The sequence below is a fragment of the Pelodiscus sinensis genome, chromosome 8 (genome assembly GCF_052426305.1).
Source record: "Pelodiscus sinensis isolate ZL-2025 chromosome 8, ASM5242630v1, whole genome shotgun sequence".
Lineage (NCBI taxonomy): Eukaryota > Metazoa > Chordata > Testudines > Trionychidae > Pelodiscus > Pelodiscus sinensis.
Window position 1 is genome coordinate 3,407,686 of NC_143059.1, and position 24,869 is coordinate 3,432,554.

A 24,869-nucleotide genomic window follows, 5' to 3' on the forward strand; every position below is an offset into this window, starting at 1 on the left:
TAAGGTTCTGCTCGTGGCTGGGGCTGCGCTCTGTATTGCCTGCCCTGCTGCATCCAGCCCCCACACCAGCCCCAGAAAGGGGCCACCCCACTGCCTCCAGCCCTGGTCTGGGCTGTGCCCCCCACAGTGCTAGCTCGGGCTGTGTGCCCAGGTGCTGGCCTCGTTGACTCCAGCCCCAGCTGGGGCTGCGCTCCCTGCCGCCAGCCCTGGCTGGGACTGCGCTCCTCGCTGCCGGCCCTGCTGCCTCCAGCCCTGGCCAGGGCTGCACTCCCCACATCGCGCCATCCCTGCTGCCTCTGTTCCTGGCTGGGGCTGCTCCTGGCTGGGGCTGCATTCCTTGCTGTCAGCCCTGGCCAGGGCTGTGCTCCCCACCGTGCCACCCCACTGGGACTGCGCTTCCCACCGCCGGCCCAGCCCGGGCTGCTCTTCTGAACCTGGCCATCTGAGTCTCTCTAGTCCAGCAATAGCTGTGGTCATCCAGACCAGAGCCCCAGATTTTGCCAAAGGCATCCTGTTTTTTGCGGTGTTCTAAAGAACCCAAAGTTATTCTTAGGAGGCAGGCTGTGTTTTCCATGGCCGAGGCACATGTGCTTAATGGCAATCTGTACCTAATCCCTGGATTCTGTGGAACTCTTGTGTGGCGAGCAGAAATGCTGCAGAAGCTTCATGAAAATCAAGGAACGTGTAACAAATAATGAAAATGAATAATGCAATCAGTCCAGTGTTCCTTGTGGTGTCTGATCACTTCCTTACCTGGAGCAGAGGAGCACTTCTAAGATTAGGATAAGCTCAGGCTGGGTATTTCTCCTAACATGAGGATGTGTAGCAAAGTAGTGAAGTGTTTATATTTGCTTTGTCACTCTGCTGGAGATGAATGGGGCCATGAAAGATTTTGCCAGTGTCAGGACGTGTTTGACAAACAGCAGGAAAAAAATGGAGTAAAAATGAGGACAGAATGTTTGAGGGGGCACTCGGAGAGTGTGTTGAGGCAGAGGTGGCAAAAATGAATGTGGGGCATCCAATGAATGTGAAGTGAGGTCAGAGGAAGAAAACAAATGCATAAATGAAAGGCTAGATGGAACAACAGAGGGAAGAAAGAGTGAGAGGAACTAGGATTAAATATCTGGTCATAAACTTTACTGGCACATGGATGAAAAAATAGATGAAACAGTAGTGTCTGTCTTGCACTGCTAATATGGTCCTTGTTATCTGCTCTTGTACATTTTCTGTGATATCATCACGGTCTACTGATCTAGCAAGTCCGTTGTTTGAAGGTGCAACATTATCAAACACCTTAACTCAAGAACAGGGAAGACTTAAATGTATGTCCCACATTTTTCTTTGTAATGTTAATTAGCCTACCAAGATTATTTTTGTAGTGTACCATGGCATATCAGATGTTTGTGAAATCACTTGAAAATACTCTTGAAACATGCTTGTAATTGCCTCTTGTCTTATACAATACTTGTTTCTTTTACAGGGATTGTTGGGGAAGCAGATGAAAATGGGGAAGACCATTACCTTTGGACCTACAAAAAACTTGAGATTGGTTTTAATGGAAATAGAATTGTGGATGTGAATCTGACAAGTGAAGGAAAGGTCAAATTGGTTCCAAATACCAAAATCCAAATGTCATATTCAGTAAGTAATGCAGGGAGTGCACGTTCGTCCATGAGATAAGCAATTCTCCAGGGTATAGTACATTGGGAATAGATACGTATCCAAAATTCAAAATTGATGTCTGTGTTTTTACAGGGAAAACTGTCTTTGGTGAAGATGCATCTTTTCATAACCTGCTGTTTGTAGAATTAAATTTTAAAATGCTGATTTAGTGCATTTAAAACAGCTAACTGAAGTATGTACGCAGGGTGACTTTAGTGTGGGTTCATGGTTCACTTGTATCCACAGAAATCATGAAACTAGGAGTGTAAAATGGTGCAAACATACATTGCTCCCAGAGCTGTGTGGAAAGGTGGGAGGGGGGAAGAGTGAATATTGGACAGCAAGTCCATCCTATGCTCACGGCTCAGCAGCTGTTCCTGTCTCTCAGGGCTGAGTGTTGTGACCAGTGCATGGGGTTATAACACCACTCACTTAAATATGGCCTGAAGGCCCCTCTGCCATGGCTTTGGAGAAAAGCAAAATGTGTCTAGTGAGCACATATTGGTCTTTTCCTCAGCCATGTTTCATACGATACTTGTGAATTTACAGATAACTTGAACATCTAGATCACAGGATTTGTTTGTCCCAGGACAGTTTACATTCATGGGCAGCTGATTGATCTATGTGAATTGTGTTAATGGTATGTCAGTCTAATTCCCAGTGCAGAGCAAAGTTTCCCCATAACGGGTAAACAGCAACCATGCTCTGATCAGGTCCTCCTGTGTAGACATGCTTTGCCACCTGGAGATCTCTGTCAGTCTCATGGCAGGAATTCCCATGGCTTCCAGTGCTGCTGGCATTGGGAGGAAGGTTGGCATGAAGGCCTCACTCACCAATGGTTTAGGAGAGGGGAAAGCACCTCTGACAGAGGGCCTCCTCTTAAAAGCTTGTTGCTGGCACACACTGGCTCCCAGGGAGCTGACTGCGAGTGTGTGTAACCGCTGAAATTTCTAGCGGTTACCCGGTTACCCAATTACCCACTTTTTAACATTCCTAATGGGTACATAGGCCTTGCCATCTGTTCCCAGATTGGCTTTCTCGGATGAGGGTTGGGGTAAGTTGGCAGGACAGCATGGTGAAATATGTTACTGCTGCTCGTACTCTCCCTCTTCTGAAGATTTCGGTCTTGCGGGGCTCTTAGGCCAATCTTCTCAATTCACTTTTAAATGAAGAAGAAAATCTGAAATGGAAAGTTTCTACATTGCTGTGGCTTTGAGCGTGTATTGTGAGCTTTTCAAGTGTAAGTCTCTTCTCTCCACAGGTGAAATGGAAAAAATCAGATGTGAAGTTTGAAGATCGATTTGACAAGTACCTTGACCCATCTTTCTTTCAACACAGAGTATGTAGCTCTAAGACAGCCATACAAAGCTTCCTTTGAAATAGACTCTTTGCTTCAGAAAGGCCAGTGGGACAATTCTCCATGCTGCTCTAGTTGCTTTTGTTGTAGTGATAAAGGAAAGGAAAAATGTTTTGGTGGTGGCGTTGTCCCTTTTAAGATAAAATACTTAAAAATGTAAACAAATGGCTCGATCCAACTGACTTTGTTTTTAACATGAGGTTGCTTGTGAAATAGCACTGCATAAAAAACTTTTCTCTGCAGCACCTGGGTAGGTTAAGAAGGCAGCATGTCTGAATTCTTAGGTACAGTTACTCAAGTATAAAAGACTCCAGAGATGCAGCAAGGACCATACACTATGCTGCTTTATGAGAAAATGCTGTATAGAGGCTTCCTGACGGCTTCAATCTATCTGAACCTGTTCCAGTAGCTCATAGACTTTAAGGTCAGAAGGAACAATTATGATCATCTAGTCTGACCCCCTGCACAGTACAGCTCCCCATTCCCTCTCCTAGGAAAGTACTGCTAAACCAGGGTTTCCCCTTAATGGGTCGTGAGGTGGTTATTTGGGGGCTTGCCAACCGTCAGCCTCCATCCTCAAACTCTGCCTTGCCTCCAGCATTTATAATAGTGTTCAATATTCGTGTTTTTAATTCATAAGGGGGGGGCATACTCAGAAGTTTGCTGTGTGAACCGAGTCATGTGCAAAATTTTGAGAACTATTATGCTAAACAGTTCATCCTACTTGATGCATCCTAAGCCGCACTGGTGATGCGCTCACATCAGAAGGTAAATTGAGGCTGAATCAGTATAACTGTGGATCTATGAGTTGCCCATTCTGTTGACAACAATCCTTTTGATTTAGGCAGGTGAAATGCACTTTTCATTGAAGCATGCAAGGAGCAGCACAGATTATGGTACTGAATTCTCCTCTGGCTTTTCATTGCCCTTGTCCCAGTTTGGATTTCAGGGTGGAGCAGGAGTGGAATTTGGGCAGGGTTTTCACAGATCAGTGGCTTGTTGGCGGCTGTGGCAGTCATCCTCTGCCTCTTTCCCACTTTGCTGCAATCATTTCACATGTTCATACAATATGGAAATATTAATAACTGAATCTTCTGTCACTTTGCGAAGGCAAAATGGCTATTCTTTCCCTTGTTAATAATGAGACTAGTTAATGGACAGTGGGACAGTCTTATAGACTGCTGAAAGTGCTAATAGAATAAACAGGTGTTGGGAAGTGTACATTTTTTCATGCTAAATCCTGGTTTTTATCAGTGTTTAAACAAGAGATGTGCTCAAACAAAAGGCCCTGTCTATAGGAAAGTTTATATCTTGAACTGAATTTGGTGTGGGCACGGGGCACATCTCTGATTAAAAGCTTATAAGCACCATGTACCTAGCGCTTCCTGTGGTAAGGTAAATGTTAGTTCTTGGCTGATTGTCATTATGTTTTTCAGTTTTGTGTTGGACTCTTAAGTGCAAAGTATGACATTGCTTTTCAAGTTAAAATGTTTGCAGGCAATATTATGATTTTAAAGTAGTGCCTGCAATACTAAATTCCAAAGTTACTTGGTATGGGGGAGAGGAGAGGAAGCTACTTAACTCTGATACAAAATAAATTAATTTCTGTAATTGTGCTTTGTCTTGGTAGCAGCTATAAAAAATGTCATATCCGGGTTGTGTTTTTGGTAGTGTTTTTCAGGGATGTTAGAATTAGCACTGGAAGAAAATATTAAATACATCAAATGTTAGTGACACCCAGAGTTAATAACTTTCATTGTACATTGTACCACACTATTGACATGACCTACCAATTAGTTTGCCAAGTTTTTATGCCATTTAGTAATAGATGTAGGAACGTTTCCCATGGTTGAGCTCCACTTTTGTCTTGGGTCTTACAAAATGCAGTCCCATTCAGATTAGTATTCCAAGTCTTGAGTGTGACATTGCAGCTGTGGGTAATGCTTGGTAACATTTTCTGCAATGGAACTGTCCTGAAGTGGAGAGGTAGCAGACAGGTAAATAGCCTAAGCTGATAAAAAGTGCTGTGTGTGTTTGAAAGCTTATCTCTCACCACAGCAGATGGTCCAATAAAATATATTCCCTCACCCATTTTGTCTCAGGTAAATAGCATGTTCCTTTATGATGTGGTTTTGCAGCATTGATTGGTTTTATCTCAAATGGGAACAAAACATGGCAACTGTGGTATAGCATTAACAGTTGTAATCTATCTGACCAGTCTGCTACTCAAATAGGATGCCTCTAGGTTCCAGTAAAGTGCTGCCTCAAATTTCCAATCAGAATGGGAATCTTCTGGACCGAATGCCTTTGGTCTTAAGAAGGAAAATGTTGAGAGATAATTTTTTGTAAAAGCTTAGTTTGAGTAATGGACACATTCAACATGTGTTGTGGACGTTGATGAAAACTTGCAAAATTTTGCAAGCTATACTTAATAGGATTTGTACAAGCTTTATATAATTCATTACTACTTAACATAGTAGTTTCTGCTGACTTATTGGGCATTAATATGTACATACAGTACTTAAAATTGAGTCTTTTTTTTTTCTTGTAGATTCACTGGTTTTCAATTTTCAATTCCTTCATGATGGTCATCTTTCTGGTGGGTTTAGTGTCTATGATATTAATGAGAACGTTGCGAAAAGATTATGCACGATATAGCAAAGAAGAAGAAATGGATGATATGGTAAGGCTTGCACTAAGTTCTTAGAAATGTTAGGAGGACACGTTGCTTTTTCTGTTGATTTCATTAGCACTTATGAATGGCTTTCTTCACCGACATAGAAAATACATTGCAATTTATGGAGAAAATGTGTCTAGGAAGTGGTTAGGGAATTCTCTCTGGAAAAGAGTGGCTTTCAGATTTCCCGACTAGAGCATCCTTATTTCCTGTTACAAGAATCAGTTGCCGAGGACTGGATTAGGAAACTTAAAGCTGTTGGGACAGATGGCACGGAGGATCTGGGATGAGATAATAGTCTTTCACTCCTAGGTTGCGGCTTTGAATTCTGTCTAGGGCTGTAGTATCGGAGAGTCCTCAACTCAGCTGCTTATGAAGTATTTGGTCTGCACTGTCCCAGTGCTACTTGCTATTTGTTCATATTACCATGGCTGGCACTGGCGCATTCCAGTGTAGAGGGACCAAAAATTGACTGGGTATGGAAACTGAGCTCCCCTGTGGCACCTCCTGGAGCTGGTCCCTCCAACTTGTGCGTGAAGCACGTTGGTAGGGCATGGTGGGGGAAAAATGCATTGCCAAGACTTGCATGTCCTTGTGTGGAAGTTCGACTTGAGTCTCCAGAGCTTTCAAGCAGCCATTTTCCACAAGTGCCACTTTCACACATGGTTACAAAAATTAAAACAACAAATTCCTCCCTGTTGGCCCCCATGCTTTGGAACCTGTGCAAACCCCGAAAGACTGATCTTTCTGCCAGTGGCTTTCATTGGGTATATTACATTTGTTCATGGAATATTTATCCCATAGAGTTAGTTTATCTAGCTTTAAGGATTACATTATGGCAAACTGTGACTTCATATTGTTTTTCTCACTTGTTATCGCTTGGCAATGTTATTTATAACTGAACTACATTTTTATACACAGGACAGAGATCTGGGTGATGAATATGGATGGAAACAGGTCCATGGGGATGTTTTTAGACCGTCCAGTCATCCTTTAATATTTTCATCGCTTATTGGCTCTGGTTGCCAAATCTTTGCAGTATCTTTCATAGTTATCATTGTTGCAATGATAGAGGATTTATACACAGAGTAAGTATATCTATATTCTTGCAGTACCTCCTTTCTTTCATATCTAAAAGTTTTTGACAAAATTAAGCTGGTTATGAATTCTATGTGCATTTTCATTTAAAACCTAAACCAGTGTTTTAAAAGTCAAAGATGACTAGCAAATGACTTTTATAGAAATTGTTTTTGTTGCTGTATTTTTGCTACTATTTGACTTAACAAAGAAGGCTTGGAAAGCTTTTAAGATTTTTCTTTTTGCTTATTTTTATCTTAGAAATATCAAAATTAAGTCTGGTTTTGCTTGTGGAAAGTAGAAAGTGTGACCTCAGAAAATGTCCTGAGACACATTTAATTCAAGTGAGATGCTGATGTTTAAAGAAGTATATTTTATTGGTTAGTGGGATTGCACTCTTGTAGAGGTTTTCACATAACTTTACATGCTGTAAGTCATGCCTTTGACTTCAGTGAGACTATCCACATTACTCAGGCATGTGCATAGTCTCCACAAGACTGGGGACTTAGCCTTTTAGTTTCTTGAGGGAGAGTAAGTGTGCGCAGCACCTAGAACAGTACAGGCCTGACTGGAGCCTATACAGATATTTAAGATTGGTCTTTAGATGAGACTCATCTAAAACATAAAAATGTGGGCCAACTTAAATTCAGCTCTCACTGTTGCTTAGCAATCCCCCTGACTGTGTTGCTTGGGGGGGAGGATGGCTGTCGCTTTCCTAGCCCTTCATCGCTTTGCTTTTTTAGATGATGGTGCTCTGGGATTTGGACTAGCAGCTACTATATTTTGTGTGCAGTGACAGCAAAAGTAATTTTACCAACTGTTAGCAGGGTTTTTAAACAGTGACTAAACTTTTTTCCTCCTCTCAGTTCAGCTTTATTCTCGGTTGTCAGTCATCTGTAACTACCTGACTTTGCCACTAGAGGGAACTTGGCTTCTGAATTTAGCTGCCTTGCTTTCGCCTCTTAAAAATCCTATTGCCCAGTGTACTTTTCTTGGTTTTACAGTGTCCTCCTGGTGCCGATAGCTGAGGAGGCAATCACATACAGTTCTGGTTTAGAATGTCAGCATTTTTTTGACTGTACCACAACTACTTTTATGTTTGGAATGTTTACACTTTGAGAAGCTACCAGAAATTCGTACTAATAGTGATACCAAACATATATAAAAGATGGGGCGGGAGGGAGAGGAACGGAACTCGTATTTACCAGCCCTCTTCCATGTGGGTGCACAATGAGGTACCAGTTTGGTTCTAAGAGCACAATTTGAGCATTTACTCAGAAATGGGCCAATGGTAGGAAGATAGTGTGAGCTGAAAAATGTGGTATATTATCCTGTTTTAAACTGAGTGATCGTTGTATGGGACCTGCACTACCATAAAAGATGTCATAAGGTCTCTCAGGGGGAATCACTGTTTTTCACCTGAGAACATTTGATCACATCAGCTGTTGATGTGTGTGTTTCATTAAAACTTTAATATTAAGACACTTCTGGAATATATGTCAGAATAGTGGCTAAGAAAAAAAACTGCATGGTATTTCAAATTAGAATTCACTGAATGCATTGGAATTATTTTGGATTTACGATAATATCATTTGGAGCAGAATTTGAACCTGGAATCATACAGTCTGCTTTTAAATTGGTTCAAGTAAAGATGACTATCAAAATTGGCATCTATTAGCCAATTTTAAAACAGATATATGGGACTTCCTGTTAAGGAGCAAATAGGCTCTCATGTAGGTTAACATTCTGACTTTTTATGCGGCAGCTATATTTGCTTAATTTCAGACACCCGCCACAGTAGTGGGAGTTTTCAACAGAATGACTGACAATGCAGCAATCTCGCTGAAGTCCTGCTGTTGGTTATTGTCTCAGCACGGACAGTTTTTATTGGAGGAAACACTGGTTCTATTCATGGGCAGTGCTAAAGTCTGCTTTTGTTATAACCTGGTCAAGGAAATTGTTCTGGGACTGAATTTTGTGGCTTAGTGTCAGAGCCTCCTTTTACCCTTAAACGATCAAAGGACGGACCAAAACAAATGTGGTTGGGTATTTGTTATAGTGATGAAGGAATAACTTGAAAAGCTACCGAACTCTTCTACTTAGGTTTAACACTTTGACTCTGACGGTGAACCCCCCAGTTCAATGCTGTGGCCAAAAGGTGTAATGTGATCTTTGAACGCATAAACAAGGGAATCTTAAGTAGGATTGAGGAGGTTATTTTATCTCTGTATATGGTACTGGTATAAATGCTACTGTAATACTGCATGTCCAGTTCTGATGGCTTCAATTCAAGAAGAGTGTTGGTAAATTGGAGATGGTTCAGAACAGAGCCACAAGAATTGTTAAGATTGGAAGCCATGCCTTTATAGTGATAAAATCCAGGAGCACAGTCTGTTTGGTTTAACCAAGAGAGAGAGAAGGTGTGATTTGATCTGTCTATAGGCGATGGTTTGCAGAAATTTGGAAGGGACTCTTCAGTCTAGCAGACAAAGGTGTGACATGATTCAATGGCTGGAAGTTAAAAGTTAGACACATTCAGATTGGATATAGGATGTAATTTTTAACAGTTGGAATAATCGATGATTAGACTGTTTTTTTTCCCCCAAGGGTCTTGGTGAATTTTTCCATCCCTGACAAATTTTAAATCCAGATTGGATGTTTTTCTGACCCACTATACGTAGTGTTCTGTCATAAGATAATGCAGCATCCGCATCCTTACTTCCTACCAAATGTTTTTTCACACTTACACGTTAAATCAAGAGATTCACCTACTGAGCACAAGCCTCAGGCTACGTCTAGACTACAAGCCTCTTTCGAAAAAGAGCATCTAGACTACAACCAGTACTTTTGAAAAAGTGAGCTGCTTTTTCAAAAGAGAGCATGCAGGCAGTCTGGATGCTCTTTCGAAAAAGCACAGTTTGCATTACAGAGCGCCTTTTTTCGAAAGAACTTTCAGAAAAATGGCGTTCTTCCTCATAAAACGAGGTTTTCCACGGTCGAAAAAACTGCAACGTTCTTTCGATTTACTTTCGAAAGAACGTGGCAGCAGTCTAGACTCGAAGTTTTTTTTTGAAGAAAAAAAGAGCCACTTTTTTCGGGGGGGAAAAAAACCCTGTAGTCTAGACACACCCTCAGTCTTTAAGAGTAGAAATGAGCCACCATATGCTGAATATCAAAAGAGCTATTGGCTCCTTGGAGCGTTCTGTACTTTTCATCTTGGTTGCAGATTGAAACAAATAACATCCGATTTCCACCCCCTGGCTTGCAGAATGCATCTGAACCCGTTACACTCTGCCTCTAGCCCTACTGAAAACATACTTGTCTTGGACCTCTGCAGGGCAGCCGCTTGGTCTTTTGTGCACACTTTTCCCCAGCACTATGCACAATGTGCTCATTCCTGCTTCCAGAGGTGACGCGACTTTTACTAACATTATTCCTTAGTCTATACTGAATCTGCTGCCTTGGCTCCTTCCTCTGCTTGGGTCTGCTGATTGGATGATCCCTGATGTGGTGCTCTTGTAGGGACACTCCTTGGAGAAGGAGAGGTTACCTGCCCAGAACTGGAGTTCTTTAAGATGGGTGCCCCTATAGGTACTCTACCCGCCCTCTCTTCCCTCTGCCACTGAACTACTGTGGCTGAGAAGGAATTGGGGACGGTGTGAGGTGGGCGGGGAAGTCCACCCTCCCTCATCGCTTGATACTGAAGCACAAAGATCTTAAGGATACAGCTCTGGACTCACAGACACTGCTGTTGGACAGCTCTGCTCAAGACTGTGCACACATCAGGGCATGAAGTACCCTTAGGGACCCATCTCAAAGATATGCAGTTACTGAACGAGGCAAGTAGCCTCTCCACCCTCTCTTTCCACCCTTAGTAGGAACATATGTTAATGTAAGTGTTCCTACTAAGCACTGAAGCCAGAAACTTTTTGGGCGATAATGCTGTATTGCCACAGAGGCTAAACGTGTGTGCATTGCATAGTTCAGTTCAGATAACACACACAAAATCAAAATACTTTGGTAAAAAGTGATATTCGGTTTTTATTTCTAGTGGGGAGAAAATATAACAGTTTGCTTTAGTCTGGTCAAATGTGGCTGATAAGCAGCTTTGAATGGAAACGGTTATTTTGCTATGGATAGTAAACTTTAGACACATTTCATTGATCACCCTTTCTTTTTGCATCAGGTAAAAATAGGAATTTTATATTTCTTCGGATAACTATGCCTGTTTTACTGTGAATATTTTGTAATACAAATTGGGATTTTGCATTTCTATTGGCTTTGCAAAAAAAAGTCTTTTTATTCTAGGCGAGGATCAATGCTTAGCACAGCTATATTTGTTTATGCTGCAACATCTCCGGTGAATGGATATTTTGGAGGAAGCCTTTATGCTAGACAAGGAGGTAATTGCTTTTAAATTTCAGCATTTTTATCATACTATTTTGTATACAACGTTTATTCTGTTTACTGGTATACACCAATACCGATGTGGATGGTCTCCTTCAGGTGGTGTTGAGGTACTTAATAAAGTCACATGAAATCCATAGTTTTTAATCAATACAAGAGATTTTGAATTTAAATGATGCTTCATTCCCTGATTGTTGTTGGTTACATGTCCTACAGTACAGCTTGGTAAAAGCCTTGGTAATATTGATTTAAATCGATATGGGGTATAAGAATGCTAACTATTGTAGCCTTGCCAAATTCCAATTGGAGTAATTAAGTTCTGCAGGGGCCATTCCAATGGATAGGCTAGCCTCCTGTTCTTGGGTGCTGTGTAACAGCTTGAGTGTTCCACCCTGAGTTGGCCTTTAGTGGCTGATGCGGTGATCATGTCACCTACTCCATAGAGGCCTTGATTCTCCATGTTTCCAAAGAGTGAATGGAAGGGGCTGTAGAGGTACACAGTGTTAACTGTGTTTCTGCCATTCTTCAGGGTATGATAAATAATCTTCTTGGAATTTTAGCCAAATATTCATTGAATTTATTAGGCTTGCAATCAGTTTGTACTTCATCGAATGCAAAAGTGAATATTGGTAGACAGCAGAAGCACAACAGTACTATTTAGGTAAAGTTTGACAGGCTGTCTACAGCTTTCTCTTACAACTTGATGGATGTGTCCTAGTTCTGGTCTGCAGTGCCCTGTCATTCCTCCAGCCTCCCACTTTTCCTATGCTGCAATAAGAGAATAATTAATATTTTTATCCTACTAAACATTAAAAACATTGGTTTTGTGAATTTTTTAAACAAAAGCTTATATAATTGTAGCAAGAGATACTGATCGATGTTTAGTTCTCTGTAGCATCAGTCTCCCTGCTATCTGGGAGCTTGGAAAGGTCATAAATGTCTAAGGCCTTGTCTAAATGCGGTTTCTCTACCAATTTAATGGCATCTGTAGAAAACCGGATTTAATTGGATCAGAGCATAGGGGTGTTACACTTGTATTTCCAACACAAGCTATGTTATTGTAAAGGCCCAGACTAGCCAGTTGCATGAATTTATATCTGCTTTCTACAAATTTGGCTAAATTGGTTATAAAAACTGTAGGCAAGCCCTACAATACTTTGGATGCCCATATGCAGTTTTCAGAACCATATGTTAGTAGGTTGTACATTTGCATCCAGACACCGAGAGTTGAAATAAAATAAGGAAAAATGTATAGATTAACAGCAAATACAGGAAATTCAAACATTGGAGTTTGGAGTAAAGCAGTCACAGGAGGGACTTGTGGAAAACCGTTACCTGTTGACTTGCTCTTTTGTTGGAGATGCCTATTATAATGAATTAAGTTTTGTTACTGAATTTTTTTAAACGTATCATTTAACACTACTAGTGTTACTGAAATGAAAACAATACGTAGCATTTTCAGGAGCCCTAAGTTTCATGAGACTTGAACTCTGAAGTCACTTGAGCACTTCTGAAGATGTAACTTTGAAATAATTGAGGCATTCATGACAATGTTTCCCAATAGTCCAGTCTTTGAAGAACTTGGAATCTTATTAGATATACAGACAGAAGGAGGACAGAATGATGGAGGCGAAAGGAATAATGCTGAGCAGTGTGATTGAATAGAAAAGCTACGCTTGTGTTTGAACTACATCATTGTAGTTGGTGTTTTATGTGTGCCAAGTCTTTGTTGAAAGGTTGCTGGGTTATTGCTGTTATAGCCATAAACCTGCACTGCTAATTCCTGTTGCATTTAACTGGTCACTTGGCATCAATGATGTTGTAAAATGTCTAAGTGATAGAAGGAAGCAGTTTTAAGTGTAAACACCCATCAGTAGTGTTTGTAAATATTATTTATTTAACATACAAACTCTTCTTTACAAATCCTTATTAGCCATTCCCATTGTCGGCTGTTACTCTCCCATGTCCATATTACCATTGAATAGTTATTGTTTGTGAGATCAAAAGACTCGATTCAAAGTGAAGTGCAATTTAAAAGTTTACCTTCGCTCCTTTGTGTGTCAGCTAGTACTCATTTAATTAATTCACTTTGGGGGAAAAAAAGGCTAATTATATTTTGCCACAGGTTTACCAGAGTGTAAGTAAACTTCAGTGGAAGTGCATCGTGTTTTCTCAATTACAGATGTTTAATCTTTTCTTCTGACAGGAAGGCGATGGATAAAGCAGATGTTCATTGGGGCTTTCCTTATTCCAGCGATGGTGTGTGGTACTGCCTTCTTCATTAACTTCATTGCCATCTATTATCATGCATCACGGGCGATTCCCTTTGGAACAATGGTGAGTAGTTAAATAGACCTTGAAATAACATCTAGGGTTTTGAAGTAGGTCTAGGGAAATGTAGCTTCTAAACTGGGAAAGCCCGTAGTCCGGGTGTCCCACAAGTCTGATCCATGCTGCCATTCTCCTTCATTAGGCAAGCTGCCTACAACTCCCCACTGCATGTGGGGGGACATGATTGCCTCCTGCCATGTTGAGAGAACTAGCCTGCTCTGGAACTTTTTCTTAGCTAAGCCAATGAGTCAAGTTCTGTTCCACATTTGTAACACAACAGCACTGCCATGTATTTTCACCCAGCTTCTTTCACGAAAGGGAATTCTCAAGTGAAGGAGTTGTGTTTGGGGGGGTGGGGCGACATAGCAGGGAGCCTAGATTAAACTAAACACCCTGAAAATATATGCTATTGAAGAGAAAAATCATCCCCTTCAAGAGATCATTAGTATTACATGTCACAGGAAAAATGAAATCAATGACATAACTGCTTCACATGTGAGGGAGCCAGTTGTGTGTCCTAAATCAAGCTTAATTATGGATTTATTTGCTCTTTGAGATGATGTCAAACAGAATATAGCTTTTGGTATGATGCTTGTCTTAATTACTTTAAGAGATTCACAACTGCTGAGTGTGTTGTAAGTGCTCATTGGGTAACCTGTCTTTTTAACAGCAACTCTGTGTTTTTGTGGGGCATTTATTATTTTGTAAACATGTCCTAGTTATAGCTGAATTCTTGGAATAAAATTGAAAGATGGTGACCTGTTTATTCCTAAAAATAGCAGGCTACTTGTAAGTCAAGCCTTGTGCAAATACAAAATTTATATACCTGTATCCGCAAAAATGAGTTCCAAAAGTCTCCCCCTTGACATCCGCGGATATAAAGCAGATATTCGCAGATTTTCAGGGTTTTTCTTATGTCAGGTACAACACAATTCAGTCCAGTTGAAAGCCATTTCTAAGCCACCATGATGAAGTAAAATAACCTGTAGAATAAGATTGTTTCCTGGACTGTTTTGACCGAGAGATGGCTCTCTTCTCATTCCAAAGGCCTTGCAGTTCAGATGCATGTGTTTTGCACTTTAAAAATGAAAGTTATTAATCTAAAATCTGATTCATCATGCTGACTTTTCCTCAAGGCTGTCCCTAGGAGAGTGCCTGGGGCAACCCTCCCTCCACCCCTAAACCTCTCCTCCGAGCGACACTAGGAGCCAGGGGGTGAGAGCCTACTGGGGCCAGGTTGCTCCGCTTCCCACTGCTGCCGGTGAATGCAGGGACCAGCTCGACCCCTGCTGCCAGCGCCGGGTCCCCTGCTTATCCCCAGCAGCCTTTGACACCACGCTTCCACATGCCTATGAAGCACGAGGCTCCCCCTCAATGAGTGGGGCCCAGGGCGCTTGCTCCCAAACCATCCTATGGATGGGATGGATCTGCTTTTGCTTTTTGCAGAGCCATCTCTCAAATCTTTTCTCAAAAAACAAATTTTTTTTCATGTACAAGTAGCTCTGAAATAATCCTTGAGACGAATGTAAGAAAAAGCACTTGATTGTGGATATCGAGTTCATGTTCCAAATGGATTTGGAAACCGCTCCAGTGCCTGAGAGGGATTCAAAATAAAGAAAAGTTTGTGTCCCATGCAGTATCCGTAGTTAGCCCTAAGATAAAACATTGTATTAGTATACCTTTAAAATTATATTTTGGCTTTCCACTGTCTGAACATTTAACGTACGATAACTGTTAGGCTATTTGAGCTGCCCTTTGACTTCTTCACTTTAAATCTATAGTAAAATAAAACTTGCAAGATCATGTCACAACTCGCTTTTGTAAATACTGTTAGGACTGCTGTGAAAATCAATGTGTACTCTAGATTGCTCAAAAATGAGTGTCAAAGTGAAGAATGGAAGTAACAAACTGAAGGATGTGGTTTAAAAGAAGCTCTACTGTTTTTCAGTCAACAGGTCTACAGAAATTTATCATAGAATATTGACAATAGGAAAAATTATATTAACAAATTTAGAACAAGAACCTTAATGCCACCTTTATTTTAAAACCTACGGCTAGTCAATGTAATATATAATTAAATGTGTGTTGATTTGTGCATCCATTGAATCACTTTCAATCTGTCTTTTTAAGGAGCAAGATTGAGAATTTTAATTTTTGTGCTGTGAGTGTTAATCAGTTTATGCTAAAATGGAATATTGGTTTTCTGTGCTGATCTACCAGTCTTATCCAACAGTGTCAGAAAGGTTTACAGCATTGGTCTGTGACATGCAAAGAGGCTGTGTTTTACTGCTGAGCAAGCACCCTCCATATTGCATTTCTCATTCGTATTCTGATTAGGCATTTAGGAATGCTGATGGAAGGGAATTCCACCTGCATTGATGTTTTGGTCTAGTGCTATTCATCTCTTTTTCATTTTATGATCAGGGAAATGTCTGTGCCAACGCAGTTGAGAATGGGGTCTTGGAGGGTCATGTAATGGGTGTGTAGGGTTAATATACACGGTAATTATAATAATCTCTAGGTTTTATGATCTTATGTTCAAGTCATCATTGCTGTACGGTGATAAACCTCCCTTTATTTTGCAGACTTTTGGTAGGAGTGAATTGTGGATTAGAAACTTCACTGGAGTAATCAGTGAGCTATTGAATTTTTATCGGCTAATAGAACTGGTTTTTAGAGGGAAAGAGAAATCTTAGGGCACTTCTATTAAACCTACAGTATGTAAGGAGAGGGATAAAGTCTGCTTCCTGCTAGCCTCTAAAGAAGTGTGGAAACTGACTGCCCAGTGTCGAACTTCATGTTTGTAGCAGTAACAATGATGGATGTTACTGTGACTCTGAAAAGAGTTTAGGTGTTTATTCCAAGATGGCCCTACGAGACGAAATGATGAGTGAGATTCTGCACAAGTGAATCCTTGTGGGATTGAGCCTTTAGTATTTACATTCCTCAGGCTTTGTCTAGATTAGAGGAAAGGTGCCTTTTTCATCAAGCTAGCTTAACTCAGTTTGAAAACCCCACTTACTGGCAGCGTGGACATAGTGTAATGCTTTTAGCTCAGTTTTTAACAGGTCGGGTTGTAATCAAGGCACAGGTAACGTTGTTCATGTGCTACAAACATTTTAGCTTTGGTACCACTGTCGTTTACTGTTCTGTATATTCGTTCATTTGTCCTGGTTGTAAGCATGTGAAACGGCATTGCTGTAAAAATTCAGTATCTTCTGCATACCCTCCCTCAGGGGGAAGAGTCCTGTGTTCTCTGGCTTGTAGCTTTGGTATCTGACACCAAAGAAAGAGGATTGATCTTTCTTGACAGTTTTTATTACGTTCATCCTTTCTGTATTCAGCAGTCAGGACACCATCACCTTCCAGTGGCAATTTAATATTTGATATGCCCATAAAAAATGTAATTATCGTCTTTGAATGAAGTTTAAGCTACAGCTGCCAGAAAATATGAAGCCCGTAGAGCTAGTACATGAATTATGTCCCCCTCGACAATGTTTCTTTTCAAACATGAAAAATTAAATGGTACACATTCTGCTGTGAGCAATGTGATAATGAATTCTCCCTTAAAAATCACATCTAGAGTAGACTGCTGTTACAGAAGATCTGGCCTGTGGCAACTGAAACTAGGAGAATAAGTCAAAACACTGTTTATATAATGGATATCTTTAGTTGAAGAAAATACAGTAGTAAAATTTTTTTTGGAACTAACGTGAGTGTTCTTAACACAAGTAATTAGTCTAGATTTTTGTCCGCATTGACATTTCTGTCTGGAAAGCAGGATTAGCAGTTACAGTAAATGGTACCTATTTAAAATTGGCCTTTGAATTCACCTTATTTGACTGTAATGAAATATACTTTGTTTGAATTCATGTTTAGGGCCTAATTCTGACATCCGATAATTCAGACGCAAATCACTGCACACCTGCAGAATCCCTTACCGTTAAAACGATAGCGAAGCAAAGTAGCAAGCGTGTCGCTGCGCATCCACTGTAGTGAGCATGTGCGCAAGGCCAGACCCTTGCTAGCAGTGCCTTATGATTGCACATGCTCCGTGTGCCGTCTTTTGCCTCCGTGCAAAGGCATAAAGGACTGAGTAGCTGCATCTGCTCATCCTTTTAGTCTTCTCACCCGGGACAGCAAGGCAGAACCCGGGGAGTGCTCAACACACTACTGCTATTGACCTTAAAATCACATCTGTTTCCAGACTTTGGAAAGGAATCTCTCTTCATCCCCGTGTTCTTTCTTTACTTTAAGGTGGATGTTCCTTATATAGCAGGGGTAGGTTCCTCGGGCCTACGGGTATGGCAGACTCCAAATCCTCGGGGTTTAAATCCTGTCTGACTATGATGGTCTTCTCCTCCTGGTCAATGGGCATAGTCAATGCCTTATCTCTTTGGGGAGGCGTGTTCTCATTGTTTATGGTATGTAAATACTTCTCCAGGACCAGAACTCAGGGGATGCAAGGCTGAAATCTATGCTTGTTCTCTCGGACGTGGAGGAGACTACTGCCTCCAAATAACATGGGCCGTCTTCAGTCAGTGCTCCTTTGAGCAGACAGCAGACCCTAATGTCCAGCAGTGACAGGAAAGAGAGCACCATCCAATCTGTTCTAGCTACATTGACAACCTCACCACCGAGACCAGGGTTCCTGTCACTACACTGGGGCCTCGTGAAATGGCACCAGTCTCAACATCAGCACTCCTAGCACTGACACCTTCCGGAATCAGAACTGGGCCCCCAACATAAGGATGAGAACAGAAGGCACCACCAGTCGGAGGTCAGACATGTCTCCAATGCTGGGGTAAACAATCCTGAAGGAGAGGGAGAAACAGGACTCTTCCAAAGAGAGTGCCTGAAATCTTCTGCTGAAGTAGAAATGATGTTCAGCAAACCAGCACTGACTTAATGCACTAATTGCAAGTTCAGTCTGTGCCCTTCTGGATTTACCTAGACCCCCGCCAGAGACTTCTTCGCCAGGGGGCTGATGCTTGGCCTATTGCCACAGGACACCACCATTCACTCCACTCCCTGGTGTTGAGCAGGAATGTGCCTCGTCTGCCTTGTAAGAGCAATCTGAGGGTTGGTATTTGGCATCCCTCTCTTGCAAGATGCCAACTCAGTGGAAACCTGACTGGTGATGGGATGGCCAGCACACGTGGGCTGAAAACATTAAATGTGCCACGTTGCCCAGTGAAGGGTCTTAGTGGCGGCCATTCTCTCGAGTCCCAAAGCAGATCTTCCTGCCGATCTTGGAAGAATGGAAGCTCCCTGGTAACAGCACTTCCTAGATTACTGGCCTCTCAGGAGATGGGAATAGCAAAAGAATACCCCGAGTTTCAAAGGAAGAATAGTCATCACCCAGTAAGGTAGTTGTATCACGCCGCTTTAGGCTCTCCTGGTGTGCACTGTGGAGACCCTGGACGTAGAGATGGTGTTGTAGGAGAGCTTTCATAAACTGGATGGTATCGCATCTTGACCCTATCAGCACCAGCCAGGATGGCTCTCCCCGTTAATGAGGCCATACTAGAGCTGGCTAAAACTCTGGTCAGCACCATTCCTTGTCCAGATGGGTGCAAGAACACTATCAGGTGCCCCAAGAAATTTGGAAAACTTTATTCCCACCTGAATTCAGCCTTTTTATTAGCTGCAGCCATGCAGGAGAACTTGAAATCAACAAGGAGCATACCTGACCCCCCACATTCAGGCACAACACAGTGGGTGGCAAAGCTTGTCCAGTATAATTTCCTAACATAGGGCTGGGTGACTCCTATTCTGTGCCACAGAACTTTGTGAAAGAGATCAGGGAGATTATTAAAGAAATTCAGATGGTTACCAGAAGAGGCCTGTAGGCAGCCATGGGTGTTTCTGGCATGTCTGTGTCCATGTAACAAGCCTCAGGCTATTAGTCATCGGGGTGTTAGGAGGTTCCAAGATCTCACCCAGCACCTCCCACTCAAGGGGGTGGAGATCTTCAATACAAGGGTTGACAAAGTGCTCCACTTCTTCAAAGACTTGATAGCTACTGTGAGGTCACTAGACATGTATGTCCTAACCCCTTTCGAGGAGCCCTACCAATGTCAGTACCAGCAAAGGCAGCTTGCTTATCTTTACTCTCAGACTGGCAGATTAACCATAATGGAAAAGGCCACAATACCAGAGGAGACCTCTTCTACCTCCTCGGTCCCTGTACCAGTCTCACCCGACTGTACCCCGGCCCGGCCCCTGTTACAGGGGCGGGCAGCCTTAAGCGTCACCCTTGCGTGCTTGTTACAGGTCGTTGTGGGGTTTTTTCAACCTCGGTTTCTCCTGCTATCCGCGGGGCGGGGAAAGGGGGGCCCGCCCGCCCCCGCTCACAGGCTCCAGCCCAGGGCCCTAAGGACGCGGAACCGTCTAGCTCTGGTCCGGCTGACAGGGCATCCCGCCGTAACACGTCAGCACACCAGCCTAAAAATGGCTCTGTCCTGGGCTACTTCCTTTCCCCGTCCCTGGCGGTACCAGTCTCGCCAGGGGCTCACCTTGCCTTTGGCCGACAGGCTGGCAGAGTTGCTTCACTCCGCCGTCCGCAGATCGGCCCCGCTGGCCAGTTAGGACCCTCACAGAGTCCGCCGCCACCCACTCGCGGCGTGACACCCTCCTTTTGCATGGCGGCGGCGTTTTTAAGCATCCCGCCGCTTACGCCCTACCTGACGTCATCCGCTTAGGCGGGGGCGGGGCTACCCGTCCCTGCCACCGTTTTCCTGGCACACGCGTCTGCCTGGGTGGGCGAACTCCTCCATGCTGTCCCAGCTCCTGCCGCCGCGCTGTGGACTCCTCGCCGGCGGATCAGCCGGCCCCGTCGGACCCGGCACGGCACAGGAGCATGCCGTGCAGCGCCGGGCTGCCTCTGGCCGGATGCCGAGCAACGCCTGCTCGGTGGGAGTTGCGGTGGGGGGCGATACTGCCCCGTCACAGTCCCATATACCTCCCAGTTAACCAGACGGAGGCACACTGCATTGGAATGGGGCAGAATAAAAGCCATGATTATTCTTCATGATGTATGTGCAATTATGCACCTAATTTGTACATGTATTTACTCTGTGGGTAAATGGCACATGCAAATAGTTATGAGCAGCCACAAACAAAACACTACAGAAACACTCAGCCGGGAACCTATCCCTGCAACAAACCCTGTTGCCAACTCTGTCCACTTGTAGATACTTGAAAACCGTGATCATGTCCCTTCTCAGTCTTTGCTATTCTAAACTAAACAAGCCCAATTCTTTCAGCTTTCCCTCATCACAGGACCTAACCACATAGGTGCTCATCCACTAACATGATGGGTACAATCAAGTGCTAGCAATGCCCTTCCGCCATGTACATTGATCAAACCATACAGTCTCTGTGCCAAAGGATAAATGGGCACAAAACAGCCATCAGGAATGGGAACACATACAAACCTGTAGGGGAACATTTTAACCTCCTGGACATTCAGTAATGGATTTAAAAGTAGCCATCCTTCAAAAGAATCTCATCACCCAATTAGAGAGAGAGAGAGCTGAACTGGAGTTCATTCACATTACAAGTTCAACACTACCAACTTAGTCTTGAATAAAGATCTTAACTGGTTAATACACTATAGAGGCAATTTCTTCACCTTTGATATTCGCATCTTCACATCAAATGCTGTGAATGAAGCACATCCATTCTGACCTCATAAGCTTCGTTAACACTAGTCCTACAATTGACAGGTAACTTCTTTTAAAGTCCTAAATACCCTGAATGCGGTAATTTCCACTCCAGTTCAGCTGATGAAGTGGTTTTTCTCCTCACGAAAGCTCATGACCTAATAAATGTGTTTGTCTCTGAGGTGCCACAGTTCTGCTAGTTGTTTTTATAGTTACAAATGAATACGGCTACCCCTCTGATGCAAATAGTAACTTGTCTGATCATTTGTATGTAAAGTTCAGAAAATTGGGCCCCAGGTGTCAGTTTTGGTGGGGGGCGGGGGGAAGGGGTTGGAAGACCTTTAGAGATCAAGAGTGTTGTAAGCAGATTTTATGTTTAACTTTTTCCACACGTTGCTAGTTATCAGCTAGGTAATATCAGCCAGAGTTGGTGGTATTAACTTTTCATAATCAGAGACTTTGAATTCTTATACTGCAAAGCATAATCAATGCTAAAGGTTCCAATTCTTTAGTGTACAAACTAACTTCTGCTTATTATGGTTAGAGTGAACAAGGTGCTATAAATTTGTTCCAATCTTTTTACAAACATCATAAACTGATTAATATTTTCAGATACAATATTTTACTAATGTACATTTTTTCTTTTAGTAACTTCTGCTAGGTTTTTCTTGGAATAAACACAAACATTGCATCTCAACAGTCAAAGTAGTTTGCATCATTGGCTAATGTTTTATAGTTAGGAGTATGATTCAGTATTGGTATAACATACATAATTGGGCCTTGTGACTTCATAGATCTTTTTCCTTTTCTGTGATCTCATACCCCTGTTTATTTGATTTACAGGTTGCAGTATGCTGTATCTGTTTCTTTGTTATTCTTCCATTGAACCTTGTTGGCACAATTCTTGGCCGAAATCTTTCAGGCCAGCCCAACTTTCCTTGTCGTGTCAATGCAGTGCCTCGTCCAATACCAGAGAAAAAATGGTAAAGAAAAGAGCTTATATGTTGTGTATTCGCTCAAACTTAAATGTGTTTAAAATTCTTTTTGAAGTAGTGGCATCATTCAAAATTCTGGAGTAGCCTTTAAATGTATATTTAGTTCAAGACTCGTGCAGGAAAAATCTCCTCAGGGAACCTATTTAAATGTCAGCATTAAAGTATCTCTTTAAAGTGATTGGGTGGGTAAGGATGTGAAAGCTTTCAACTTGAAGTCAGTGGTTTGTGGTCCCAATCCAGTTCCAGCTAGATGGGTGTGCCTAGAAATGCAAGTCCTCTCCTCAGCACTTCTGACAGATTTAGGGACTCTGGAGATTGAACTAGCTTCATCCTTAGAGGTGGGTTTCTCCCAGCTAGGGCTGACCCCTTTGAAGGATATTGTTGGGGGAAGCTTGCATTGCTGTTGCCTGCTTATAGGTAAAAGGAGTCTCTGGGCCATCAAACTGGTACTGTGCATAAACATTGCTTATTTATGTACATATAAAGGAATATTTAATTCCAAAAAAGACTTTTTTAGCTTGTGGCGGGCATACCCTGAATGCAATCTTCTTGCCCTGCTTGGTTATATGTAGTGAGTAGGTGACCGGTTATGGAAATAAGGATGTATTTTACTGATTTCATTCCTCTCAGAAGAGGGGGGTCATCAAAACAAAGGAGGTGGAGAAATGTGCTACACCTACACCCTCCAGAAAATCTAGTGTCTTGAGTTAAGGGCATGCTTCTCGGTTGAGAAGCTGGGGTTTGATTTATACTGCAGCCCATGTCTTGGAAAGCGGATGGATTTTTCTGGGTTACAGTGAGAAAAAGAAATAAGATATTTCTATTGAAGATAAAATTGTGGGACCATCAACTTAAATAAGTCTCCCTATAAGTAATGAAAAAAGCAACAAATTAAGTCACCCCAAATCCTTCTAGCTAGATTCAGCTTCAGTGTGAGTAATATGAAGAGGTCACCTCTGGTGAGCAATAGTTGCATCTACAGATGCTGAGTATTTATTTCAGCCGTATATCAGTGCATGGCGTGTTGTCACTATCGCTTTGTAAAATTCTAAAAATACTGAACTATATATACCCCTTTCTTTGTAAAGTATTTTCCTTATCAGTATTAATTATGTAGATGCTTGATCACTCTGACACAAATTTAATTTCTATTATATGTACACAGCAGTCACTACTCAGGTTTTGAAAATGAAACTATAAAGCCTCATGATGCCCTTGGGAAGATGTCATTCCCATGTTATGGAAAGAGGGACACAAATCTCTGATTTGCCTATGGCCACAACACTTATCTGTGGCAGAGATGGAAATAAATCCAGACTATCTGATTCTTATTCCTGTGCCTGAACCACATTACCATTGTGTGATAAGTGTCCGCAGAGCAGACTTGCTAAAATATATAGGTAACTTACACAGAGAGCACTTAGACAGACAAGGTGGGGGAGGTAATATCTTTTATTGGACCAGCTCCTGTTGGTGAAAGACAAGTTTTCGAGCCATACAGAGCTCTTCTTCAAGTCTGGGAAAGGTACTGTGAGTGAGCATCCCAGCGAAATGCTAGGAACAGATCATTTAGCATAAGTATATAGCATATACGATAACTTCTTTACGGTAGAGTCGCCCGTAAACACCTGCAGTCCTAGGACAAAAAGAGGTGTAAATGAGCACCTTGAGTGATCCCTTACAATATGTGCTGCTTATGCTGAACAGGATTTTGCATGTAGCTGAGACACTCACTCAGTACCCCTCCCAGATCTGGAGAATGGCTCTGTGACTGAGCAACAGAAATTGGTTCACTAAAAGATACTAGGGGCTGTGCCCTCTGCTCACTACGTTTGCCTTACCCCCCCACCCCCGCTGCCACTTTCATGCTGCTGAGAGAGCCTGTTGATGACGTGATGACGACGTTCTGTCACGCGGCAGGAACATTCTCTTGTCTGTCAGGAAAAACGAGAGAGAGAGAGAGAGAGAGAGAGGGAGGGAGCGCCTCACCCACCTTGCCTCTCTAATGTCCTAGGACTGACAGCTACTGCATACGATGGTAGATAGTTTTCCATTTCAGAATTATTTTACGTATATTACATCACAGGGATCTTGAGGCTTTGTTGCATTAGTATGTATTATGGGTAAGGTTGGTTTTTTTTAAAAGAAGAAGGTGATTGTAATCAGGCTCCTAAATAAGAGGTTACATGTTCAAAAGCAGTAAGGTTCCATTGACTTCATTTGGAGCTGCTAGGCACTCAGTATCTTTACCAAGTAGTGGTCCAAAGCCCAGCTTAAATAAATGGGGTTCTGTAATACAGATGTGTCAGTCTTCAGGAATGGTGGGACGAGTCTCACGTGTTTTAGAAATCTCAGATTATTTTATTTTTAAATACAGTGAATTTAGAGGGACTCAGGCAGAGTGTGTGTCAGAAGAGGTGCCTTTAATGTATTTTTTGGGGGGCTTAAGTGTTCCACTATTTGTCTTGGATATCTTTATTAATGAAATAGAAAAATGTATGTAATGTCATCATTGATTGCTACGTCCATTACTTTGCAGGTTCATGGAACCAGCTGTTATTGTTTGCCTAGGAGGAATCCTCCCTTTTGGATCAATTTTCATTGAAATGTGAGTGTTTGCCGTTTTTGCATGGAATTATGTCAGCTATTTGTAGTACATAAATTATGCCTGGTCAGTTGAAACTGCTAAAAAGGTA

The 24,869-nt window shown here is 42.2% G+C and overlaps 1 protein-coding gene across 1 annotated transcript in view; it reads left to right on the top strand.

Annotated features, from left to right (window-relative positions):
* The window catches only part of TM9SF3 (transmembrane 9 superfamily member 3), a 55,386-nt gene that overhangs the window by 24,051 nt on the left and 6,466 nt on the right, over positions 1–24,869 (top strand). Inside the window, exons 4-11 of the mRNA XM_075934527.2 lie at positions 1,481–1,641; positions 2,924–3,001; positions 5,571–5,702; positions 6,618–6,784; positions 11,082–11,176; positions 13,387–13,517; positions 22,022–22,161; positions 24,713–24,781. Of these exons, the coding sequence (XP_075790642.2) occupies positions 1,481–1,641; positions 2,924–3,001; positions 5,571–5,702; positions 6,618–6,784; positions 11,082–11,176; positions 13,387–13,517; positions 22,022–22,161; positions 24,713–24,781 (973 nt within the window). The remainder of the gene's footprint in view (positions 1–1,480; positions 1,642–2,923; positions 3,002–5,570; positions 5,703–6,617; positions 6,785–11,081; positions 11,177–13,386; positions 13,518–22,021; positions 22,162–24,712; positions 24,782–24,869) is intronic.